The 23,396-nt window shown below is 44.1% G+C and overlaps 1 protein-coding gene and 1 long non-coding RNA gene across 2 annotated transcripts; one reads left to right on the top strand and one right to left on the bottom strand.

Moving 5' to 3' along the window:
- The first annotated feature begins 323 nt into the window (after positions 1–323).
- On the top strand, positions 324–2,458 carry LOC125758551 (uncharacterized). The gene is made up of 2 exons (XM_049415894.1): positions 324–473; positions 1,880–2,458. Exons 1-2 carry the CDS (start codon positions 339–341, stop codon positions 2,048–2,050), a joined length of 306 nt encoding a protein of 101 aa, XP_049271851.1. The 5' UTR covers positions 324–338; the 3' UTR covers positions 2,051–2,458.
- Positions 2,459–7,139: 4,681 nt separating this feature from the next.
- LOC119393938 (uncharacterized) lies at positions 7,140–12,586 on the bottom strand. The gene is made up of 4 exons (XR_007416212.1): positions 12,417–12,586; positions 11,106–11,164; positions 7,719–7,784; positions 7,140–7,398 (listed from the first exon to the last, which is right to left on the bottom strand). It is a non-coding gene; the product is annotated as an uncharacterized LOC119393938 (long non-coding RNA).
- Positions 12,587–23,396: the final 10,810 nt, after the last annotated feature.

The following is a 23,396-nucleotide window of genomic DNA, read 5'->3' as shown; positions in this document are numbered from 1 at the left end:
GTATGTGACTGTTTCTGGTATATTTATTATCCTGTACATTTTGAATTGTATTCTGTCGCCATGGTTGATCATGTATTCGTGAATAGTGTATTTCAGTCTTTCCTTTTCTTTGTAATTCCGAAAACTGTACTTTGCTTCCGTATTTTTATTTTTGTTCTTGTTTACCTAGGAATACCTATGATTGTACATCCCACCCTGCTATAATCCCTCATGTGGGATTGCAGTATCTACAAATAAAAAAATAATAAAATAAATTGAAAGGTCCTTTTAGGCGAGATTCCATACTCTGTTTTGTTTGGCTTTGCATCCTATCTCCAGGTTACGCCGCAGGCTTGGTAATGGCGCTGACGGCGAGCAGGCTGATGGACACGGGTCAGCCCGCGCTACTCTACCTCGTCCCAGCCATACTGCTGCCCGTAATACTACTCGCCTGGTGCCGCGGGGACCTGAAAAATTTTTGGAACGGTGATTTCGTGAGTGGTATTTCTAAAGCAATTTCTCTTTTAAATCTGCAGCATAAGTGCACTACACGTAAACAACGCATGCGTACGTTGCTGACTGAGAAATTGAATTTCACCATAGAAACGTCGCCAGGGAAGCAGAGTAGAGAGAGAAACTGCGCTTCGACTGTGTCGTCCCTGTTTTCTGTCTTTTGAACTTAGCAGCGCTTCCTTTATCGCCCAGTATCTTCCAACTAGGCCTTACACAAGCTATTCTGCCAAACGGTAGACGCACAATCTGTCTCGACGAATTCTCTCTTTATTGTCAAATATGTCAGCCAGAACGAACCATGACACGACTGAAATTGTGTGTACATTCGACGTCAAGTGCTTAGACAGCACTCGGTCCGAGCAAACTTTGAATTTCCCAATTTATGACAGTTCGATCGAACTGCGAAGTTCATGTTGTTAGCGCATTCTATAACAGGCCGGAAATCTTAATTGAACACTGCCTGCCAAACCAGCGGAAATATTAAGCTTTTTTCTTTTCTGTCGTGGTCCATAATCTTCTGACGCTGACTGTATACATCATAACAGCCCTTTTCTCGAAGTCATATGTGAAAATAGAACAAGTCTGGGCAAGTCCACCTTCATTATTGAAGCACATGTGCGCTAGCGTTAATGGCACAGCCTTTATATAACAATATAATATCTGCAATTTAACTTCTTTGATAGTATCAAGCGTCAGTTCTGGCGGTGTCGTCACAACTGCGGCGATGTTTTCTAAATGAAAGGAAAAAACGTTCCTCTATACCTTGATGACGTATTTCCAGGAAAACACAGCTGGTTATTAGCGCAGAGTAAAAGTGTCAAAGCCGCTCTCTTCTTCAGTTCGAAGCCAGCACTGCCTTTTCCTAGGTGATTTGCATGCCAACCACAGTGCCTCTTTTAATTAAGACCTCATCGCTGTACCGTACCAGAGTAAATGAATATTCAGTAAATTGTACAAAAATGCAGAGACTATACACTGTATGTATGAGATTAACTTTTTTTGTTGTTACTTAAAGAACACAGTTTATTTTGTCAATCTCGATCCTTTTTTTTACTTAAAAGCAACAATAAATCTTCACACAAACAGTTATTACGATTATCTGCGATGTCACAGCCAAAGCCTCTAAGAACCAAAGGTGCCGTTTCCTCCCTACGTTTCCTTCTGCTTAGCAAAGCTGTTCAGTTAGTTTTTGATGAGGCTGCTTGTTCGAAATCTCGTATTGAAAGGATTTATAAAAATATACACACACAATCCATTCCATTACGCCGAAAAGGATTGCAAACTGAAAGAAACCGAGCACAGTGCAAAACCGTGGCGGTTGGCCTCGGATGCGTATTCGTTCCTCAGTGTATGTCATTGTTTCCTACCGATCGCAACATCCACGCAGGTTCCCAAGGAAGGCCTAATGAGCGCTCGCATGGACGTGTGCGTTTCGTCGAGCGAGCAGTTCCAGATGATCCAGGGCCGCGGTCTGCTCTACGTCAGCACACCTGTGTTCCCCTGGCTGGCGCTGCCGATGCCGGTATCCCAGAAGGCTTACAACGCCAAGTGCATTTGAGCGAACAGCCGCTGCGGCCCGTTCTTCGCTTGTGTCGCCTTCTTCCTCTTTTTTTCTTTTTTTCTTTCTTATTTTTGTCATCTAGAAAGACTGCAGAGTATCTCGGAAGCAAACTGGGTCATTGGACGAAGGCCAAACGCTTCATGGCTTGGCTCGGCTACACATTGTACGGACATCTTCCGATGCTGCAGATCTCGTTTTGAGGTGATGCAGAACGGCAACAACGGCTACGCCTCATGAGTGCATGAAAAAAAAAAGAGAAAAGATAACGCGAACCTGAAATTTTTAACGTCGTTCACGCGGCCGATTGTTGTTTTTACTGAATGAACCACGAACAGGAAACGCAAAGCCTAATGTGTCTTTCGACGCTTTTTGTCGGTGCATGTGACGCAGCTGGTATCGCGACCACACCGCGGGTTAAACGGTAACGAACGTAATAGTATACAACGCTCCTGTAAGTTGTGTATATATGCAGCTGCTCTCGTCATTAGTTATGAAGCGAGACCGGGGCAAAATTAGTTTTGTTATTATACTGCGTTCCCTGTATATTTGCTGCTATTGTGAATACGTCCCACTCTCTTTTAATAAAGTAGAAAGTGAAGGGACGATTACTATTTACTTTGTAAAGCAAGGCACCGTCTGATTCACGGCCGATACTCGGGGTTGGTTGCACCAAGCAACTGTAGAACAAACAAACATAAATGTGAAGTCGATAACATTACATAGGTAAAACGAAAAGAATGTTCCAGTTAATGATAGCGTATTGTTATGAAGAACATGGCGTACTGTTTTTTTTTTTAGAATATGATACAAACAGGCATGTGAAGTGTCGTTGCGAAAGTTCATAAAGGTCACTTTTGCAGTAATAAATGTTTGTTTAAAGTTACGTTGTGCGTCATATGTTCGTTTTTTTTTTCTTTCGTTTCCTTGTGAAATCACGAAAGCAAAAGTTTTTCAAGGCATGATATATCGAGAAAAAGATAAAGTAACAGCACCCACTATTTATGTTCGGAAGATGAGGATCATTTCGTGCCTCGACATTGCTCAATTATATTCCAGGCTTAGTAAAAAAATATTGACAACATATAATTTCCACGAATTTGTGCTTTGAAAACGTTCGCGGCCACATCTTTCCCGGGCTTATTGAAATCGCTTTCAGAATTTTGTTTTCCGCACGACAACATGCAAGCGACTGGCAAGTCACTGCCACTTAGAAATGTTGTCTCATGCTTTTCCGGAGAGATTTACGTCGCTGTCGTGATTTAAAATAAGCTTTCCAAATAGAAACTTCCTTTTCTGTCCAAGGAATCTCAGTTTCAACCAACGTTAGTTTCAACACGCAGCCCCACCTGGAGGCCAAGTTCTGATGCTGGAGATCGTGATGCAAGCGCTTTCGTGAGACGACGCGGGATGGCGCCTGTGGGACTGGCGCGGCCAAAGGCGTCACGTCAATACGAAATCTTGAGCAGCATACGAACTGCAGAGCATTTCAGCTGCAGTGACTTCATTAACATAGTTCTTCCATAGTACAGAGAGTTGGGCTAGTTTGGTATTTCATTTTAACAAAGTGAAATTAGCGCGAAGTGGTATTAACGCCTGTCTTTGCCTCGTCTCTGTGTTCGTCTTAATTTTCGCTATTTTCACTTCGTTAAAATAGTTCTTCCGTTTCCTTGGTTCAAGGCGCTATCCAGCCAGAATTACGCTTACAGAAATATGTATCCTCAATTTACATTGAAGAGTTACATTCGTTAATTTATGCCTGCCTAATTTCTATAAAGTATATTTCTCACAATATAAAATTCGATTAGCAATATCAGCGATCGGCAATATATTCTTTGAATGCTCCCTTATAGCTACAGCTATCGCAGTTGTATCTTCTTTTGTGATATCTAGCGAAAGAGATTGTGGCTTGTAACTCTCGCCATTCATTTCATCTTTTTTGTTTCCAGCAGTTTCAGTTAAAGATATATATGACACGAACTGTGCTTCCTGGAGCCTGTGACCCTAAATTTTTCCATCTTAACAAAATAAATATCTCCGAGATTGGTGTACTTTGAGCTGAAACGATTTCTACGTCAGCGTGTGCTTAGTACATATATCTGCCGAGACAATATCGAAACGGGGTGAAATATCCGTGCATTCCTTGTGCTTCATCTTTGCGCGACAGCACAAAGGTGGAGGATTTTGACATTTTGTTTTCACATTAATAATATCTATTAGATTGCGCGAAGAGATCTCACCGGCGCATGACGTGGTCGTCTCGATGAAAATTCCACGAGGACACGAAAGCCCGCTCCGTTACTCGTGCTCACAGTACACATCTGTATGGCTCTCGTTCAACACTGTCTGGCGCTTGGTTGTCTGACATACGCGAAACAGACGAATGCCACCCTCCAAAAACTTCCATCCTACAGAAGCATCTAAAGCAACACAAGGCACGCCAAGAAACGCAATGTCGTTTTCAATATGTTGCATGTCGGTTAGTTCTTTCAAAACTGCTGAGTCAGTTGCTCCGGCAATGCCGTCGTGGCTCGCACCTTCGGGCTGATAAGGCCACACGAGCTTCGCTCAGTCTGAATAACTCGCTTTGGCTGCGCCCAATTTTTTATCACGTTTCATCTGTCACGTAGGGACGCGCTCGCGATACACGATAGAAGCACGGCATTCGGACGCCGTCGAAGGAATCGTAGCCGATCGCAGTTTGTGCGTAGACGTCTGGAGACACGTTAATTCACGGCCGTACAGGAAATGCGCCGACCTGAACGCCCATGCGCTTCGCGGTTAATAAATCGCTGCAAAACGCGTATGTCGCATTAAGGTGCTCAGACGCAAACGGAGGCAAGTCTGTGAACAATGCCACGTCGTAGTCCTGTTCTTCAAGAGCTGGAAAAATAAGTACTACTCGCCACTTCGCGCCCTTGTGCTTACCTGTCGACGCACCGCTACACCTGAGAACATCGAATCGGCATTAGCCCTGCTCCGCAGGAAGGTAAGCCACGCGTAAGAACATTTTCTCGAATTTTATCGTCTTGGTGTGGCTATCACAAGACGATATGCTCACATGATCTACTGCAGTGACACAGGCTCCGATTGTCGTCACTGCCACTTACCGGAAACACTTGATACATGTATATATTTTGCGCCTGCCAGCGTACGCACGGGAGCGTAAGAAACTGATTTCTTCCGCTGCACGATTCCATAGTAGGCCATTAACCGATGAGGTTGTGTTAGGCCTGACGCTAACAGCGCAGCTGTGGATATAGGAGCGGTCGTAGCATTCCTACAGGCCACTGGACTGGATGCACGTCTTTAGATTTGCACCAACGTGACGGGATTGTATATACTCACCTCCCTAACATACCATCGTCATTCATTACTCACTTCCCTAGTGTTAGAATAGCAGGTCAAAGCAAGCTCAGGCCGACCTCTCTGCCTTTCTATAAATAAATTCCCTCTCTTCTCGGATAGCGTGACATTATGCTATAATTCCAGATGTTATGACGCTACAGCGTGGGAAGAAAGAGGTTTGTCGCCTCTCATCTGTTTCTCTCCCCTTGAAGGTAACACTCTCATGATCGGAGTAATCTGTCGTTCTCCAACCCTACGAAAAGACACGCTTCGATTCTACGTAGACGTAGTACAATCACGCAATCTCTTTCAGATCAACGATTACTTTCGCTAGATATATGGTAGCAGTGGCGGGGGGGGGGGGGGGGGGAGGTGGAGCGCCATGTCTTTCCCGTCTTTTATTCCGTCGGACCTGGACCTACACCGTCATTGCTTAACGCTCAGGATTATTGCCGTGCTGGTCTTTGACGCTAATGTCGACCGAGGACCCGCCATTTTGCATTCCAGGAACTCTTCTCACATTTACCCGCGGCATGCCGGGGAACAAAGGGAGGCCGTGTTGAGGAGCATGTCATCGTTTCATTTGTTTTTGCATCCATTGCGAAGCTCCTTTTTTGTGTTGTTTTTCAGACACTTTTTCTAAATCAGCGAGGAGGGGTTTCGCCCCCTCTGTAGGAGAACTCTTCGTACGCCTGTGTTGGAGCACTTTGGGAAAAGCTTGACGCTGTGCCAGGAACGCTGTCGGACGCACAGTGCGCTCCGATATGTCCCGCGCCGAGTCACCCGAAATGTGACGAATGTGATCCTATTGCCCGAAAGTGATCGCGCGAGAATACTGCTCCAGTCGTCGTAAACGCCGGTAGTAAGAACGTATTTAGAGCGGGATACTGCGTAACAATTCGATCGCAGTGCTGTTGCTCTTGGTCCTTCGACCGTGTAATATTGCACGAGGATGGAAAGAAATCCTTACATAATGCTAACTATGTATAGCACTCACGGATTGAAACGCAAAAATTTAGGATTTAGTAATGCCCGTACTCTACAGCGCCTACAGTTAGTGTCATATCGGCTTAATTTTGACTCCTACACTTACATTAGAGTGAACATTACCTTTAACGGCCAGATTTGCAGCGACTTGATGCGGTTTATCCCGAGCAGTCGCTTATAACAGTCATTATACTAAAAACAAGAAACGATGTTTCGTTTCGAGCTCTGAGCACTGTGCCCTATTTTTCTTTATTCACCTAGCACGGTGTAAGAATATTCAGGTGTTGACACTGCGCGCGCCTAAGCGGCCAGAAAATGTTCGGTCGTCGGTCCGTTGAGCGGTGCGCCATATAATGGCTTGAGGCGGAGAGCGCCCGCGAGTAGCCGAATCACGGTGGTGTTGCGTCATCGCCGCCGCTCTCGCCGTTCCCTCTCCTGTTGCTCTCTCGATTTCACCCCTCGACGCCGCTTGGCGGATGCACATTATCCAGCAAAATGGCACAGAAAAATGCATGTTATCAGCAGCATGCGCGTTGCTATGGAGACGACTGCCCCGCTTTTCGTAGCGCCCTCTGCAAATCATCTGATAAAAACCCGAACATTATCTGGACGCGCTTGGATTGCGGTTTCCCATGCGTTGGGGGAAGAGTGTCATCACCTGAGTATATGCTTACACCGTGTCACCTAGTGATTAACGGAGTGAGCCGGAAAGACGACGGACACTCATAAAACCCCACTAAGTCGCAAGAACATAGAATAACCCCTTGGCATATGCTCTGGACGACTTTATTAGTATGTTTTCCACGTTATACAAGTACTGCTGATGAATTTTCCCACCACCTCTTTATTTTATTTTTGGTCATTGTAGCTGTTGACGTAAGGGTAGAATCTTCACCGCACGAATTCCAGGTCGCATGGTTCAGGGCAAACCTGGTCGTGAAGGGCTTTGGCGTTCGTGCAGGTCTCGTCAGTGTCGTAAATCTTGAAGACAGTATGGCCAGTCGAAGCGGCCACTGCACACCAACCAGAGGGAGAGAGAGAGAGATAAAATTAAATACCGAGTTTGTTACGCACACAAAGGCTTGACATTGATTTTCGATTCAGACTTTGAAAAAAAAAATTCCGCATATTTGAAACGCCACAACCATGACCCCCCTCACTGCAAAGTTCAAACCATTGCCTTGCCAACGCCGCTGCTTATAGCGTTGCATGGTATGCAGAAAAGGCGATGAAGTTATGTTCTCCAAAACTGTCTCGTCACGTCAAACCGCGTATTCTCATAATGGCGTAGCACTATCAGTCAGTCTCCAGAAAAATGGCCTTCCTTACTGACCTTCCTTGAAATAGTAGGCTTCGCCTTGGAACGGAGGCTGTAGTTGGTAAAGGTACGCTGATGCACCTGTAATAGTAAAAATTGTAGATTCACTGAAACAGGCAATTTTTAAAGAGCAACGAAACTTCTCTGCGAAACTTCTCTTATTCACCCATGATTAGCCCATCGCCAGTAAAATCTTGAACTTCGTGCCAGGCCCGCCAAGATGAAAAGTGAAAAATCTCTGCCCGACTCCTGAAGTTTCGCCATTTCTGCTAAAATATTTCCGGTTTGCCCACTTAATTACGTATTACTAAATATTTGTTGCTATGCGATGCCTATAACACTTAGACATCGCGCAAGTTCGGCAAAAATAAGTTCACCGAGTAAGTAAATGCTATTAATCACGGTAAATCTGTATCGAAAGAAGTTCGTCGTAGTTGGTACGCCACACGTGCCTTGATGCAGAAATGTGCAATTCTTGCCGAAAAACAAAAAGTTATTCGAGTGCTTCGGTGTTGCTAGGTGACTGATCAACAAGCCGCCAAACAACTGAAGGGAATCGACCCAAATGTAGCCAAGGCCCTTAAAGTTTGATATTATCTGAAAAAAAAAGTGGGGCAGCTATTCACTAGTGGTGCGAAGACTGAGAAAACAGCGGAGCTTGTGGCCTTCCCCTCCTCCGCCTTTTCCTCCTCGCTCTCACTTTCCCACTCCTCTCGATACTATACTATACAAGGCTATGCTATGCTTTACTCTCTCCCCTACTTCTTTACAAAAGCGCAGAAGGAAGCGAGGCGCAGCTGTACCAGGTGCTGCTAGGCAACACGCAGCGACGTCATAGCTAGGCGGAGTCTCTGCGAACGCGAAAGCGCGCAACCTCGAGCTTAATGAACTCCGGTTTTTAAAAATCGCTATCTTTAAAATTCCAGCTATAAAAGGCGCCCCAGCTAATTCTAGCCAGCGTTTAAAAATATGCCAACGGACTCTATGATGACGCGACCGAATGCATGTTGCTGCCTATATGGCATGGAATAAGTCGAACTATCTTTTGTGTTCTGGTTAATTGCTTAACTGGGCAAGATCAATTAACAAACTTTTGAAGCAACGATGCTGGGCAGGAATTTCCCTTTTGAAAGTTGTCGTGTCACGTGATATATTTTTGTGTTTTGCGGGAATGTGTATGCAGAAAAACACTAATACTTAATCGACAAAAAGTTTGAAACTGACTGATAGGACATTTTGCAAACCGATCTACAACGTTGATATTGGAATTTTTTGTCCAGCTTCATTGCTTCAAAAGTTCTATGTTCGTGTGAAATCGTGCCAGAGGGACCGTCGGTCGCAACTCGAGCACAGAGGAAACGCGCCGGCCGTCCCCGTAACGCGAAAGGCGCATGGGGGGGAGGGGGGGTCCCGAAAGCGTGCTACGTTACGTGGTTCGGCCATGAAGTGCGTGCTGTGGCCGTCCTGGCGTGATTGGCGCGCGCCATATATATATATATATATATATATATATATATATATATATATATATATATATATATATATATATATATATATATATATATATATATATATATATAAACAGACGGCTCATACCTCTGCACGTGTTGCTTTCTTAGCCCGACACAGCGCGAAGGAAGCTTCGCTAGATGCAGCGGCTGCGTTTCCTTACGCTAACGTTTTGTTGAGTAGCGCCAGGTCGCACGCTAAAGGAATGAGCGGCTCGACTTAGTTCGTATAACATTCCAATTTGTTGCTACGGCAATCATTGCTTCGCCTTCGCGGCAAAACTGTTTCGTTTTTGTTTATTGCGAGCTCATTCTTTCTCTGCACGGCTGCACATATCTTACCTAGCTTATTGGCAGCCATAAAAGCAACGTTAACGCCGTATCTACTACACACTTTCTTTCGCCTGCGGTAAGGAGTGGATGTGACGAATATGTCTGCGACTGTCTTCTTCGGCATTTGTGTCGTCTTCTTCTCTTCTCTTGTACCCGTGTTTGCACGCCTTACCTTATTCTACGATGCTGCTGTACACAGTTTGACATAACTGGATTAGTGGACCTCACCACCGCTCGTTACTGGACTTCATACACGAAGCAAATTTGTATGTGTATTTCTGAATCAATAATTATTATGCCTAAGGGCAGACTTTCGAGAAAAAAAAACTGTGGTACCCTGTTGCCATTGCACAGAACGCCCTTCCAATATCTAATATATATATATATATATATATATATATATATATATATATATATATATATATATATATATATATATATATATATATGCAGAGTCTATTTTACTTGAAAGTGCTACCGCGTTATCCTGCATTAGGAAGGACATGCTTTAGGAAGCAAACGCCGACGAAGGCCGGTCCCGCGGCCGAAACGTCAGTCCTTTACTGAACAATTTTTCCTACGTGCTTGATTTTTTTCAATATATATATATGGGACATTTCTGAAGGGTGCTTGGGCTCAGCATTCGAGAAACATCGATACCGATCTGCTGAATGACTGAAACCTGGATGCCGATTTTAGACTACAGAGCTTTTGTCCAGCGCTCATGTTTCAACACATGGTGACCACACGCGTTGCCTCACAAAAAGAATGCTTGAGACCAGTCATGTCTCTGCAGCTCATGAACATACTTATAGAGGAGCGCTGTTGCATTTCTTGTGAACAACTGGTCTTAAAGAGAGACCTTAACCAGCGTCGTTTATCATATTGCTCTCTTCCTCTTCTTCTTCTTCTTCTTGTAACATCTCTTTTACATCATTTTTTATTCCTCTTCCCCTTTCCTCAGCGTAGGGTAGCCAGACAGTTTGAAAACTGGCTAATCTTCCTGTCCTTCCGTTTTTTTTTCTTTTCATCTTCCTCTTCTTATTCAGAAAATTTTAAAAAATATGGAATGTAGGCAGTCACGTGCGGGCTACGTATTTGAGGCTCCTGGTATATAGCATACACTCGACTTTGTAGCACTCTAAAAAATACAATAATAGAAAACTCGAATGAGCTCTGGAAACTAAAGAACACTGCCACTTACCTTAAAATATTGAAGTACAACACGTTAATGAGTATAACTATTTAAGTTTATAAACTTTCAGTGCATGTAATTTTAGGTGAAGTCCTTCAAGTGAAGGTTTATCAAGTGAACTTCTGCCTACGTTCCCTGTCCTTCCGTCTTTGCCTTCCTCCTCCAACCTGCCTACGTTATAAAGCATGCGACATTAGCGCTGCAGACAAACGCCACATAATTTCAGGTTTCCATGAAGCGCTATGTCCTGGAACCAGTCGTAACCACAATTCGCACATCTGCGCAGTAACGCGGCCTTAGCCAGGGAATAGTGTTACTAATTTACTCCAGAGCACTTTGCACGTCGTTTGCGATGCCCGAACTTACCATGACCTGACAGAATGCCGTAGTCCTCTTGTTCATTGTACTCGGCAGAGACTTCGATTCTACAAAGTAATGAAAATTTTATTATGCGAGCAAAGAGATGCAAGAGGGCTAAACAACACCACTGGTAAATTACAAACGTCATTCGTTCGTTTTCCCTGTAATGTAGCTGTTTTTCCCTTTTATTCAAATAGGGTGTCTAGCTGCTGCATTCGATGCCTGCGCAGGTAGCCTAAAGTATGCGATGCTTTTGCAGTTATTTTATCTATCTGCGTAGACCGCGATAGCTTAGGTGTGAAATGAATACCAAGATATTTGAAGCAAGTTGTAGCTAAGAGAGCGTCATTTTTAAGGGGATATGTAAACATGTAAATCGAGAGCTTTCTTACAAAAGTCATGGTTTTGCATTTGTTAGTGCTCAAACTCGTAAGCCATAGATCACACCAATACGTTAAGCGGTCGAGGTCATGATGAAGCGCACTATAGAATTTTTCTATACAGCACACAGTCGTCGGCGAACAATCTCATTTTTGATGTTATCTGAGATGGCAAGTCTTTAATGAATATGAGAAACAATAGAGGGCCCAAGACGCTCCCCTGTGGAACACCGGATCAAACGCCGGTAATGGAAGATGTACACTGGATTCAAGGCCATGCTGCGAACCCTCGCAATATTGCTGATGACCAACAGGCACACTGCCCTCCTAATACAGACCTCCCATATATTCCCCTTCCACCTCAACCCCTAAATACACTCCGTGCCCGTAAAAATGTTCTCCGGCAGGATACACGCGCTCTTATACCACCGTATGTCTGCTCTCTCCCCCTTCACCTTACTAGGGCGGAGGAAGTCGTGCTTAGGAGGCTTCGGGCAGGGGTGGTCCTTACACCAGCTGTTATCTCAACATGGAACTGGTCGCATTTACCAGTTGGTGCTACATGCCCGTACTGTTCTGTTCCAGTGATGCATGCAGATGCATACCACCTTATATGGACATGCCAAGGATTGCAGTCGGAACGCTCCCGTCATCTCCTGCAAGCTGGTCTTCGCTACAGTGACACAAACAGTTATGACCGATGGATACATGACAACACATTCCACAAGACACTTCATACACAACACCGGCCTAACGTCGCACATTTAACACAAATATACATAACAAATATTATGCCTTAAGGGCAAGTCTATGTCGCAAATAAAAAAAATAAAAAAGTACCGTCCATGACTGTGAACTGTTTACGAAATGGCAGGAAGTTTCGGAGCCAGGAGACAGTTAAGAAATCGAAACGAAATGAAAGACAAAAGGCACTCACCTTTGCTCCTCGCTGCCTCCGTCAAGCACGAATGTGCACACGCATTGCGCTTCGTTTTCGGGCTGGTCCGCGCTTCTCCACAGGACTGTGAAATTGCGCGATGTAGGTGGCTCGAGGGTCGTCCCGTTTCGGTAGCATTGGTACGTAGTCACGCTGCCTTCATCGTGTATCCTCTGCACATATGCGGGTCGTCAAACGTCGTATGTTGCGTGGTATCATATGATCGCTTTGGACATCCCTTGTCAACACTCTAACGCTCTAACGCTTCGACACTCTAATGCTTTAACGCTCTGTGCTTGAAATATGGCGCTGGTGCGAAGGTAAAGACTTTCACCTCCATATCATAGTGTAGTTTACGAAAATGCATAGAGTTCCTTACGACCACCTAGGAAGGAAAAAAAATGGCGCTTTATGCTGTTGTATGCACGGGAATGCCGCAATATGAAGACTTAGCCCCTGCCATAATTCTCGAAGAGCCATTAGACCTCAAAGGTGCGCCTGGCCAGCAGTATCTCGTTTTCACAATTGTTCACTTTGCAATAAGAAGCGTGAAAAGAGTGGTTTTATTTTAACCATGATTGCAAAATAACGTGCTTCGTTCAATTATGAGAATTTTTTCCTTAGCCGTAACATCATAAAAACGTAGGAAGTATCGCTGATTTGGTGAAGATTTAGAACAGACGACAAGGTCAGCGATTTTCTGTGCCAGCTTTTTTGTATCTTTCTTGTTATCACAGCTTAAAATACGCACTGCAATTGAGTAAAGTTTGTCAAGAGATGTAATGCAGGTGAAAGTGGACTTGTTATGAAGTTATTTTTAAAAAAGCCTTATTTGTGTAACCATATTCAAGCTCTAGGCTAAGCCTTGCTCAACACCAGCTAACACACGCCTCGGACACACGTACGCCATTATTCCCAAGATGGCACGGAGCCCGTTGGAAAACTCGCATAGACGGTGCGCCACATTTTCCTCTACGAAAAATTGTAAGAAACTCCCCGAGAACATGTTGGCTCAAAGCTGTTGTCTCGCTAGACGTACGATTCCTCAAATCCTACTATCTCTCCTTCAGTACGTCTCTAAGACATTTTGCGACAACCTTCACAATCGCAGTCACTTTTGCTTCTGATTTAAAGAATCAACAACGTGCTATGTCCTGTCTGGTTCTATGACGATTTCCTCACTAAACAAATATCCTCGATTTGTAACTGCCTTCTCATGCATTGCCGAAGAGGAGTGCGCGAATGTTTGAAAATTTGGAATATCTAATCGAACAATATTCTATTCGGTATTCGTAAATGCCAGTATGCTTCTACTATTTAACAAGTATTTCATAATGTCCACTGCACCAAAACCAACGCAAGGTTGGTGAAAAAGCACACTAAGTTTCATTCCTGCAGGAGCAGTGCGGGCATAAAACATGAGAGATGACATAAAGCAGCGGCTAGGAGGTAGCCAAAAGTTTTTTAGGGGCGGGGTTCAACCATTATTTATGTATGTCTATGCGTGCGTGTGTACATACACATGTAAAACTGAAAAATTCAGGGGGAGGTAGTAATCCCCCCCCCCCCTTTCCCTGGCTAAGCCATTAGAAGCTGGCTACGTCGCCAAGGGAGCCAAATTTTACCTGCTGTCAAGGATCGTTGTTAGTTTATGAAGATTTCTGTGCATGCCAAGGCTCTGCTTAATTGTTCCTGGTGCTGCAGATGTGTTTTAGTGCTAAAAAATTGTATATTGGGGTGCGAACATTACTTTGCAATGATTTTAAAAAACACCATGCAGTTCAACATATGGAAACTATTCGACATCGATTCGATTCGCTTCTGGTCATACTCAATTCGTATTCGATTTGGTCTCAACAATCACTATTCGCAGAGAGCAGTCCCGATGAAAGGCTGCGTATGAAGCAGTCTTAGTGGATTAAGTAAAGCACATTACAGCGTTCGAGATGCAACCGCGATATTCTAGAAGCAAAATAATCTACTAAAAGAAAATTCATGTCATGTTGTTTTCCCGGTTGGTATGTGTGCACACGACTTTCGCGGTATGCACCCTTTTATCTCTGCGGGCATGCAGCTGTTGCACATTAAGCAATACAGTCATGATTGGCAGATACCGTAAAGCAATGGGACTCTCCGATGACGCACGCTCTGCATGCCTCTTCCACTTCATTCTTTTTGTTTTGTAATACGTTTATTGCGTCAAGTTTCCTACTCCTCCTTTATCTAACTCTCTCGTTCTGTTGCTAACAGTTGCGACACTAGTACAGCTGATACGACACGTGTTACGACTCGGTACTTGCCTGAAAGAAATCACCCAGATCGGTTGCGCCAACCGCCGCCACGACTGCGGCAATCAGGGAAACCACGTGCGCGTATCTCGTCGACATGCCTGGAAACGACAGATCGTGCGAATGCATTTAGTGACGTGGCATTCGAGTTCTTTTTTTTTTTTTTGTCTCGACATCGTAGATTGCCTGCAAGCTGACAGATACCCCTTTTATCTGTTTCGCGTGCGCCTTTGTCGCTTAAGCTTAATAACAAGTTCGTTACTGCGTTAACTCGTATGTTATAAAGAACGTTTGAGATGAACTGACGTTCGCAATGGGTAACACGTTTCTTGTCTTATTTCTTTGTTACATCACCTTCACGATAGATAATTTTACAGCGTATTTTCAATTAAGGTTTTGAGAATCTAGCCATATTGCCAGAAACGTACCACCTCCAAAGAGCCAAACTGAATGTAAAGACTCCACATTCCATTCAAAAACGTTTTTTTCAGAACTTAATATTAATCATCGTTTTTTTTTCTGCAGTAATGTGCGTACACGTATCTGGCTTGCTTGATGCCCCTTTTTTTTAGTCGTTTGCTTTAGAACCAACGCGGGTATTTCGATGGTAGCGTTGGGACTTGTCTGACAAGACTATTGCACCAGCATCGTCCTTGAAAACATGCTCACAATCAAACGCGTCGATCGATACGAAGTGCTCAAGACGTGGCAGCACTGCAAATTTTCGTTCGTGCAGTCTTCGCTTCTAAAAGAAATCATTAGTATGACGATTATTATGATAATCTTTACTGGCATCCACTTTGAAACGGAACGGCGACGAATATTCACTTAGTCTGTTTTTTTTGTGTTGTTTTTTTTTTCGGTAGTACGAACAATGCGTGACACTCTCTTTTTTTTTCCTTTTAGCACTCCCGGTCGAGCACGTGTTCTAAAAAAAACTTGTTCTGAAAATAAACTTGTGCCGTAATCGATGGTTGTGGTTATATTCTGGTTCAAGTTAAATGGAATGCATAATATATCGGAGCATAATTAGGTTTACCTAAGTTAAGGACCAATAACTCTCAGGATAATTAATGAAAATTAATTGAGTTAGTTCATTGAAAGAACAGTTCTTGTGATCAGCTGGGATCGTTATAGCCCCTGGCGGAGCAGGTCTCAACCACGCGCTTGTTTCTACTTGGCCTCTGCGATCAGCTTCGGCAGCGCGCGAAACGCAAACTTAACCGATGGAATCTGTGCAGACGAACACCGACGTGCCATTTCAACTACTAGCTACCTGAGTCATGGATTAGGGTCTCTCCCAGGTCCTTTTTCTTTTTTTTTTTTGCAGTAATGCCTCTTTATGATTACAGATCTTTCTTTGTTTGTTTTTTTCTTTTTCGCGATACAAGCACTTATTGCTGTCATGTGTAGTGTATGTCTATGCTTTTGACGACCACCGTTTATCCATCTCCTTTCTGCTGTTTTTCCGACAATATTCCAATTCTAAATCACTCTCTTACCAGTTAGTAACTTCCAGCTACTTCGAAAAAGGAATCTTCTGAAAGAGTCATTCCTTCCACGGGTCTCGCTGGGTGAATGTCCTGGCATTCCATTACGATGCATGATGAGTTGTTTCCGTTCTTTTTTAGAAGCAGTCGCATGCCTCATCATGTTGTGAATAAAGCCTTCAGTATATTTTATTACTCAGGAATCCAACTAGGGCAACGAATTACAAATCGCTTTGGGCTTTTGTTGAAATGAACCTCCTGCATAATAAATTTGTCATCATTTACCTTCATTTTGCAGTGTACTGTTGTATATGATCAGTTTGCTGAAGGCTCTACACCGTTCGACGAGTCGTTCGACGTGCCCCTTCCCGCGTGCCACGTCAATAGTATAAATTTTCTTTGCTCCAAATGAACATACCCGAAAACGAATTTGCACTATATTTCTGGCGTAAGATATCATTCTGTTCATGCAAAAAAGGAGCATGAATGACTTCAAAATAAATATATATTTAATTACAATTGAATTAGAACTAATTACTATTACGCACATAAATTAACAAATTACGACATTATTTTGGTTGTAATGGAATATCGAGTGCCTAGAAATAACGTTGTATTGATTTGAAGCATTTACAGACAGTTCTTCATAGGTGGCGTCTGAAAGGGTTAATTTATCTATTAGCAAAGTGCCCACTACGCGTCCGTAAGGCAATAAGTACACCTACGCAGCTGCGCACTTTGTTGATGGTGGGACAAATTATTATCAACATTTATGCGTGAGCGCTTTGTAATGAATGGGCATTTGGACTACCCACTCGGTGCGCAATTCGCATGTTGTGACGCTTGAGTGCGATTCTGCAGTTCTGCCACGCATTATTACACGCGTTTACGTGACTGTTCGCACTATTTTTTTTCGAAGCAGTTTTGAAGCACTGGCGTGGCTCTTTGGTACAACACCTGAATGCCAAGCAGAATGCCTGCGTTCGATTCCGGCTTGAATACCTGGTTGTTATTCTTCGCATTTATCGTGATCTTTCACTCACGGAGAGCGCCGATTTTTCCCTCATGAACGACGCCGACGGCGACGACACCAGTATTTCTGCGCCACGGGCTCTTGAACACTATTGCGTTAACTGCATTCGTCAACGTTACCTGTGGTACCATTAGTCATCCCAAGGTCCCGCACCCCACCTGGTATTTATTGTATCCTCAAAGTGCTCTGGAATTTCACATTACTGTATTTCGTTTTACTTTCATTCTCACGCTATCTTGGTTCTTGTGTACATGGGTCGTTCTTTCATTGATGTATACACGTTGGTACATTTAATACGTGACTTTTGGAATGGCCTGCTGTTGGATTGATATCCCATCAATACCTTTTTCTTGATTAAAGAACATAATTTTCGATTTTTCTCCGATAAAATTGAGCTCTGTATATCTGGCCTCATAACCACACATGCTTGCTAATTTCCGTAAATCCCTTGCATTGCGCGTTAGTAAAACAATGTCACCAGCAAGCACCAGTGCTAAAACTATTCGCTTCACCATTTGCCCCTTACATATACAAACCAAATCAAACCACGTATCGTTCTCGTCCAGTTAATGAAGCTAACAGACAACGAAGACAGGCAAGGCGTAGGGGACGTTATATGTAGCTTTTAACTGTATCTTAGTAAAAGTTAAAAACTACAAATGCTACAAATACAAGGCAGTTACAATCATCATTATTACAATGCAGCTAAAAGCGGCAAATAATACCACCGATGCCATTTTCTAGGTTCATTGTTTCTAGTCTTCATCAGGTTGCATCTAACAAAGGAACGAGCCCTAGATCCCCTTCTGTCGTTTATTCATATCGAGGGTCTCGTTCCGGCAGACTTGATGCCTTTACGTAGCACGCGAGGGTTTCTTTATTGGTCTGTGGCCAGCTCATAGGAAGATTACGTGCTACCTAACACGACCTGGCAAGAAAGAGTGTTTCCCACTCGCCGCCATGCCTACGAGTGGTGCTGGCTAACACTCCCAGGATTACATGCGCAGAAATACCTAATAAAGTGGAAGGGCCCACGCTGTAGCACCGTTAGTCGAGCACCTGAAGGTTGTATAGGTTCAGTCCCTAGCGACGACAGGTCGCCTTCTTCGCCCACTTCAATACATTTCCATTTATGTCATAATTACTAAACAAGAGTTAAATCTAGAAGTAATGTCCGTGGTGTATTCCTTGGCTTTATTTTGTGTTAGCTTCATTACTGTTGTGTATAACAACGAAAAGAGCCCTTAATCCTTCTCTCCCTCATTTGTTCTCCAGTTCTACGTCCTTAGCAAGAAATGTGAACAATGAAGGTAGACGGCACCGCATTCTGTTACTGTATTATTACTTTCCATTTGTGACCTTCCAGAACAAATTTTACCCAGTCATCCCTAGATACACCGTTCAGTAGTTCCACGAAGTTGTCGTCTAGCGCTTATCGCTTTATGATTTTCCGCAGCAGTTGCCAACCCACATTGTCGTATCTTGGTATCTAGAAATACTATTCAGACAGGTATGTTCTGAGCTGCGGAAATCTCTGTGGATTGAATAAGAAAAATATATTGTCCTCTAATCATCTGCCTCTCTCGCTCCTGTTCTGCAGTTTCCTTAATGTATTTTTTTCATCCACTTCGAGAGCTGTAATTTTTATAGCGTGCAAGTTCATTTTCTATGTCACCACTGTTACTGTAACTGACCTGCACTTTTGTCTTAGTATTATCCCCTCCGCCTTTATGGACAACATTCATCTTGCCTCCACGCCATTCTTTTGTTCTGTACCATTAGCTACCTGTATTTTCTTCTTTTGATTTATTAGCTACTCCATTGAACGCATTGGTTTTTCATCTAACCCTGCTGTTGCGTTGTTAATGGCATCTATCACTTAACGCGCTGCATGTTAAATTTTGAGCTGTCATTCTTCCTTGATGCGGGGCCAGGTTGATTGTCGACTACGTTTTATTTACCTAAGTTATTACTAATAATAACAGTTATGTAACACAGCGTTCCAATCCAGACACATAATCGGTGATTCTGCTTAGGTGCAGTTCGGTGCAGTGCGTCTATTTCAGCTTCGTGATAGTCTCAGAAATTGCTGGTTATTTGGTGCCGCACAAGAATGTTGGCCGAGGTATGCGCAAGGTCTGCAGTACAACCTCTGCATACGTATATCTACAGTGGACTTCCAACTCAGAATTTGCGATGTTTTGCTGCTTATCACATGCTCGGTTTCTATAGCGGGGGGCGCTGCATTCTGACACCTGTAAAAAATATTACAACAGCAACCATTCACGGTTAAACATGATTGTTGGTCAATGCGTTTAATGATATCGTGGTTTTTTGAGACGTAAATCCTTAATGATTATTATTATTACAGTCAATGCGTAGAACATTGTCGTTGATGAAGTGTTTCTTGAAGCACTTATCACCACCCACATTCTATTCAAGGGCAGTCGACGATGCTGTGAAAACGCGCCATGTGTCTCGAGGCACTGGTTTGCGCGAATTGCATTCCTAGGAAAACTGTGAGAGCTGTGGAAAACGCGCCAAGCGCCCAAACGTGCTTGCTTGCACGCGGGAGATCGTTTAAGATTATGTATATATTACGCCTGATGCATGAGGAATGCGCATGTGGAGCATTGGGGGGAACGTGTTTTATGTAAAACACGGAACACGTTTTTGAATGCTGTTTTTATTGCAATGACTATTACACGGACATTCCAGGCGCTCTTTGCCGTCGGCGTTGGCGTCGCCGTGAGGTTTCGTAAAAAATACAAGGGTGATAGAGAGAAAGAGAGAGAGAAACAACCTTATTCACGGCACAACGAGGTCGTTGAAATTAGCTTGCCGGTGGTTCGAATGGTGGTGGCCTCTAGCTTGCCACGACCATTTTAGCCCAGTTAATCGCTTCTGCCTGCATAAGGTAGTCAGTTACCGACAGGAGTGATTCTAACGCCTCGTGGGAGGAAGCAGGCAGTATTGCTTTTACCGTCGGCCCGCGCGTCGTGTCTCCTGTGCGCGAGGGAAAGGGTGCGAGGGTAGCCGGCGCGCTTCCTCTCCAGCGGAGAGGAAGCGCGCCGGCTGTCTTCCGCCGCGCGAAAGACCCATAGGGGAGTCCCGGAGTGGGGTGTCGCTGCGTGGCTCCGGCAGGTACTGCGTACTTTCAGCGGTCGGGCGCGCTCGCACGCGCCTTATCATGACAGAGGTAGGCAGAGGACTATACTTTTGCACGTGCTGTGTTCTCATGGCTCAGTTTGCGTTGAAACAATAGGCAGCACGAAAGCCGCTTCGCTCGCTGCAACAGCGTTTTGTTGAGTTACGCCAGCGTTTTGTCGCGTTACGACTGGTCGAATTGTATAAGAGTTAGCTGGTAGCCTTACTTCGCACAACATTCCAATTTGTTAATGTTGCATTCGTTTCCCGCTTGCGGCGAAACTGTAAGCCTTTTTTTTTTTCTTTAAAGTTAAATGCATCTAGCACTCCGAGAGTCCACGGCGAATCAAGTTGTACAGTAGGAATCACACTTGTGTAGAGTGGTCGAGCGCGTGGCGGTGGTCGCTGTCGGTGTCCGCAGCTGCTACCTCCCTTTAGCTACAAGCTTCCGTTCATGCTTTAAATATAGCACAAGGACCTAGCATGCGGTCTGGCTACGTTTGGTGTCACTACGGCGTTGGTTGCTGCATCTTTTTTGCGAAAAAAAAAAACGGTGGCTCAAGTGGCCGACTGGCTGCTCTAGACAAGTGCGATTCCGACTGTGCATTCGTCATTTCTATGTATTATTATTCCAGTTTCGAGAACGCCCTCAAACGTATTTAATAATTACTTGAGGCTCTAACTCACATTTGGGGGGCTATTCAATTACTAGAAATTCTCTGTGTCCTGAAATAAAAATATTTTAAATTATTCATAACAGAAGGGAAAGCGTGCAAACACGGACACAATAGAACAGAACTATACTCTAAGAAAAAAAAAAGAGAGTATCTGTGACTATATTCGGCAAGTCCTGACTAGCCACGTATATCACCCTCTTTAAAGAGGCGCGTTAACTCTGTTGTGGGTCACACGACCCTCCGAAGAGAGTATAATCATCTTCAAAAAGAGTTCGTGTGTTTCTTGTAAAGGGAGTATTGTAAAGGGAGTACAGGGCGTTGCCTTGTTCTCTTCTCTTGCGGCCGTGTTTGCACGGCTTACCTTTCTTTATGATGAATCCATACCAACTAACTTAACTTTCTGCCGTTCTGAGTTATTATAAATTATAGTTAGGGCAGCCATGGCCTAACAAGGTATATTAGCGTTTCATTAGCGAAAACGGTAGAGTGCATTCACCCGTCGTTGCAGTTGGAATTTTGCTGTGTATAATTAGCAGCTCGTCGGCTTTTTGCCTCTCTTGACAGTGAAGCGCCTGCCTGCTCTCCCATTAACTGTGAGTGCAATGCAGCAGCTTTCGTTACCGACTCTTCGGGCTAGCGGAAAGCGATATTCAGTCCACGGGGGCGCTTGCTGTCCTCGCAGGGTCGCAGTGCAAAATTTGACACCGACGCAAAACAGCTCTTGCATTTATATCTTAGGCAAGCGGAACCCTCGGACAGTTGCCTGGCGACACTATCCCGAGAACCGCGATTACTGCCAAGTAGTCTCGAAATAGAACACGTCCCGTTAAATTTTGCACATAGACAGTCGTTGTTTTCCGTATTCATGGTATGATTTGTGGCCTGCGTGATCTAGAGAAAATGGGTAAATTTCACATTCTCGCGGGTATATCATTGGGTAATATTTCATTTCTATATCGGGGGCTGTATATCTCGTTACGTTTCTCCTCGTACAGCCGCTTTGTAATTGCGAAAGAAAAACGAGATATGTGCAGCGAAGCCACGTGTGTGGTAACACAAAGCACTGGATCTGTCCAAACACGTGCGAGTGATATACGGGACATCACTCTGCTGACCTGATATAACTGATTGGGGACACGGCACGTGCACGACAGCCAAGGGGTAAGTATAGAGGCAGCCAAGATGACCGATGATTGAGGTGCAATCACGGGTATACCTACGAATGCCCCATATAAAATAGCGGCATGACTTCGCAAAAAGGAAAATAATTGCCGCAGTAATAACGTAGCGTAGGGAAACGACGAGCACACGAATATATCTACGTGCGTATTTTATGTGCTCAGTCGACCTAGCGGCAAAGGAAATGTATGTACCTCGAACTGCCATCGACCCCTTCCCCGTGACGTTTTTCCGTGGTACCTGCTCTATATGTATACAAAAGAGTACATGAAAAACAGACATCAGTCATTTTTTGTTATTTTCTATAGTTTCATTCAATGTCAATGTGGGCGGACGCTATTTTTTGTGTGTGTACAATAACGAGGTGGACAATGAACCCATCTTCTCGAAGTTATTCTCTTGGTAATTAAACACGCTTTTATTTTGCATCCGCTCTGCTATTGGGTGCCTACAGCTTCACCCGCTACGGTGGTCTAGTGGTTATGATGCATGCTAGATTGCTGAGCCGAAAGTCGCGGGATCGAATCCCGGCCACCGCGGCTGCATTTGCATGGAGGCGAAATGCTAGAGCCCCGTGTACTTAGATTTAGGCGCAAGTTAAAGAACCCCAGCTGGTCGAAATTTCCGGAGCTCTCCACTACGGTGTCCCTCGTAATCGTATCGTAATCGTACCGTAATCGTACCGTAATCGTAATCGTATCGTAATCGTACCGCAAGGCACCCGACAATTATAATTATTAGCGCCAGCAACCTCCCCAGTGCAGATCTGCTGTTTACAAAAACAAAAAGGCGCCTTTCACAGTTCCTGAGCCCAAAGGAGCTTTATATTTGGTAAACCTGTCATGAGGAAACCGAGTTTGCGCAGCGCAACTCCGTCACGTTGTGCCATTTGATAAAGAACATTGATAGGGTCGATGTATAATTAATTTTCTAAAGTTGTCGATGTGTCCGGAAGCTCTTTGAATCACTTGGGATCTTCCAACGATGATAAGTGAACGTTGGATGACATAATTTAGACCTGTCAATCAAACTTGTTCATTGTTTGTGCTGCGTCTGTTCTAGCGCACCTTGACAGTAGACAAACCTCTGTTGAAACAATTCTTGCATGTCGTCAACAGAAGACATCACAGCTGCTGAAGGCGGCGAGGGCACTGCTGAGATTTTTA

The sequence above is a fragment of the Rhipicephalus sanguineus genome, chromosome 5 (assembly GCF_013339695.2).
Source record: "Rhipicephalus sanguineus isolate Rsan-2018 chromosome 5, BIME_Rsan_1.4, whole genome shotgun sequence".
In the NCBI taxonomy this organism is placed as follows: Eukaryota; Metazoa; Arthropoda; class Arachnida; order Ixodida; family Ixodidae; genus Rhipicephalus; species Rhipicephalus sanguineus.
Note: the sequence above shows the minus strand (reverse complement) of the source record. Positions and strands in the feature narration are given on the sequence as shown.

Coding starts and splice junctions, on each gene's coding strand:
- LOC125758551 (XM_049415894.1), top strand. CDS start 339: ATGGCGCTGACGGCGAGCAGGCTGATGGACACGGGTCAGCCCGCGCTA. Junction 474..1,879: donor ATTTTTGGAACGGTGATTTC/GTGAGTGGTATT, acceptor ACATCCACGCAG/GTTCCCAAGGAAGGCCTAAT.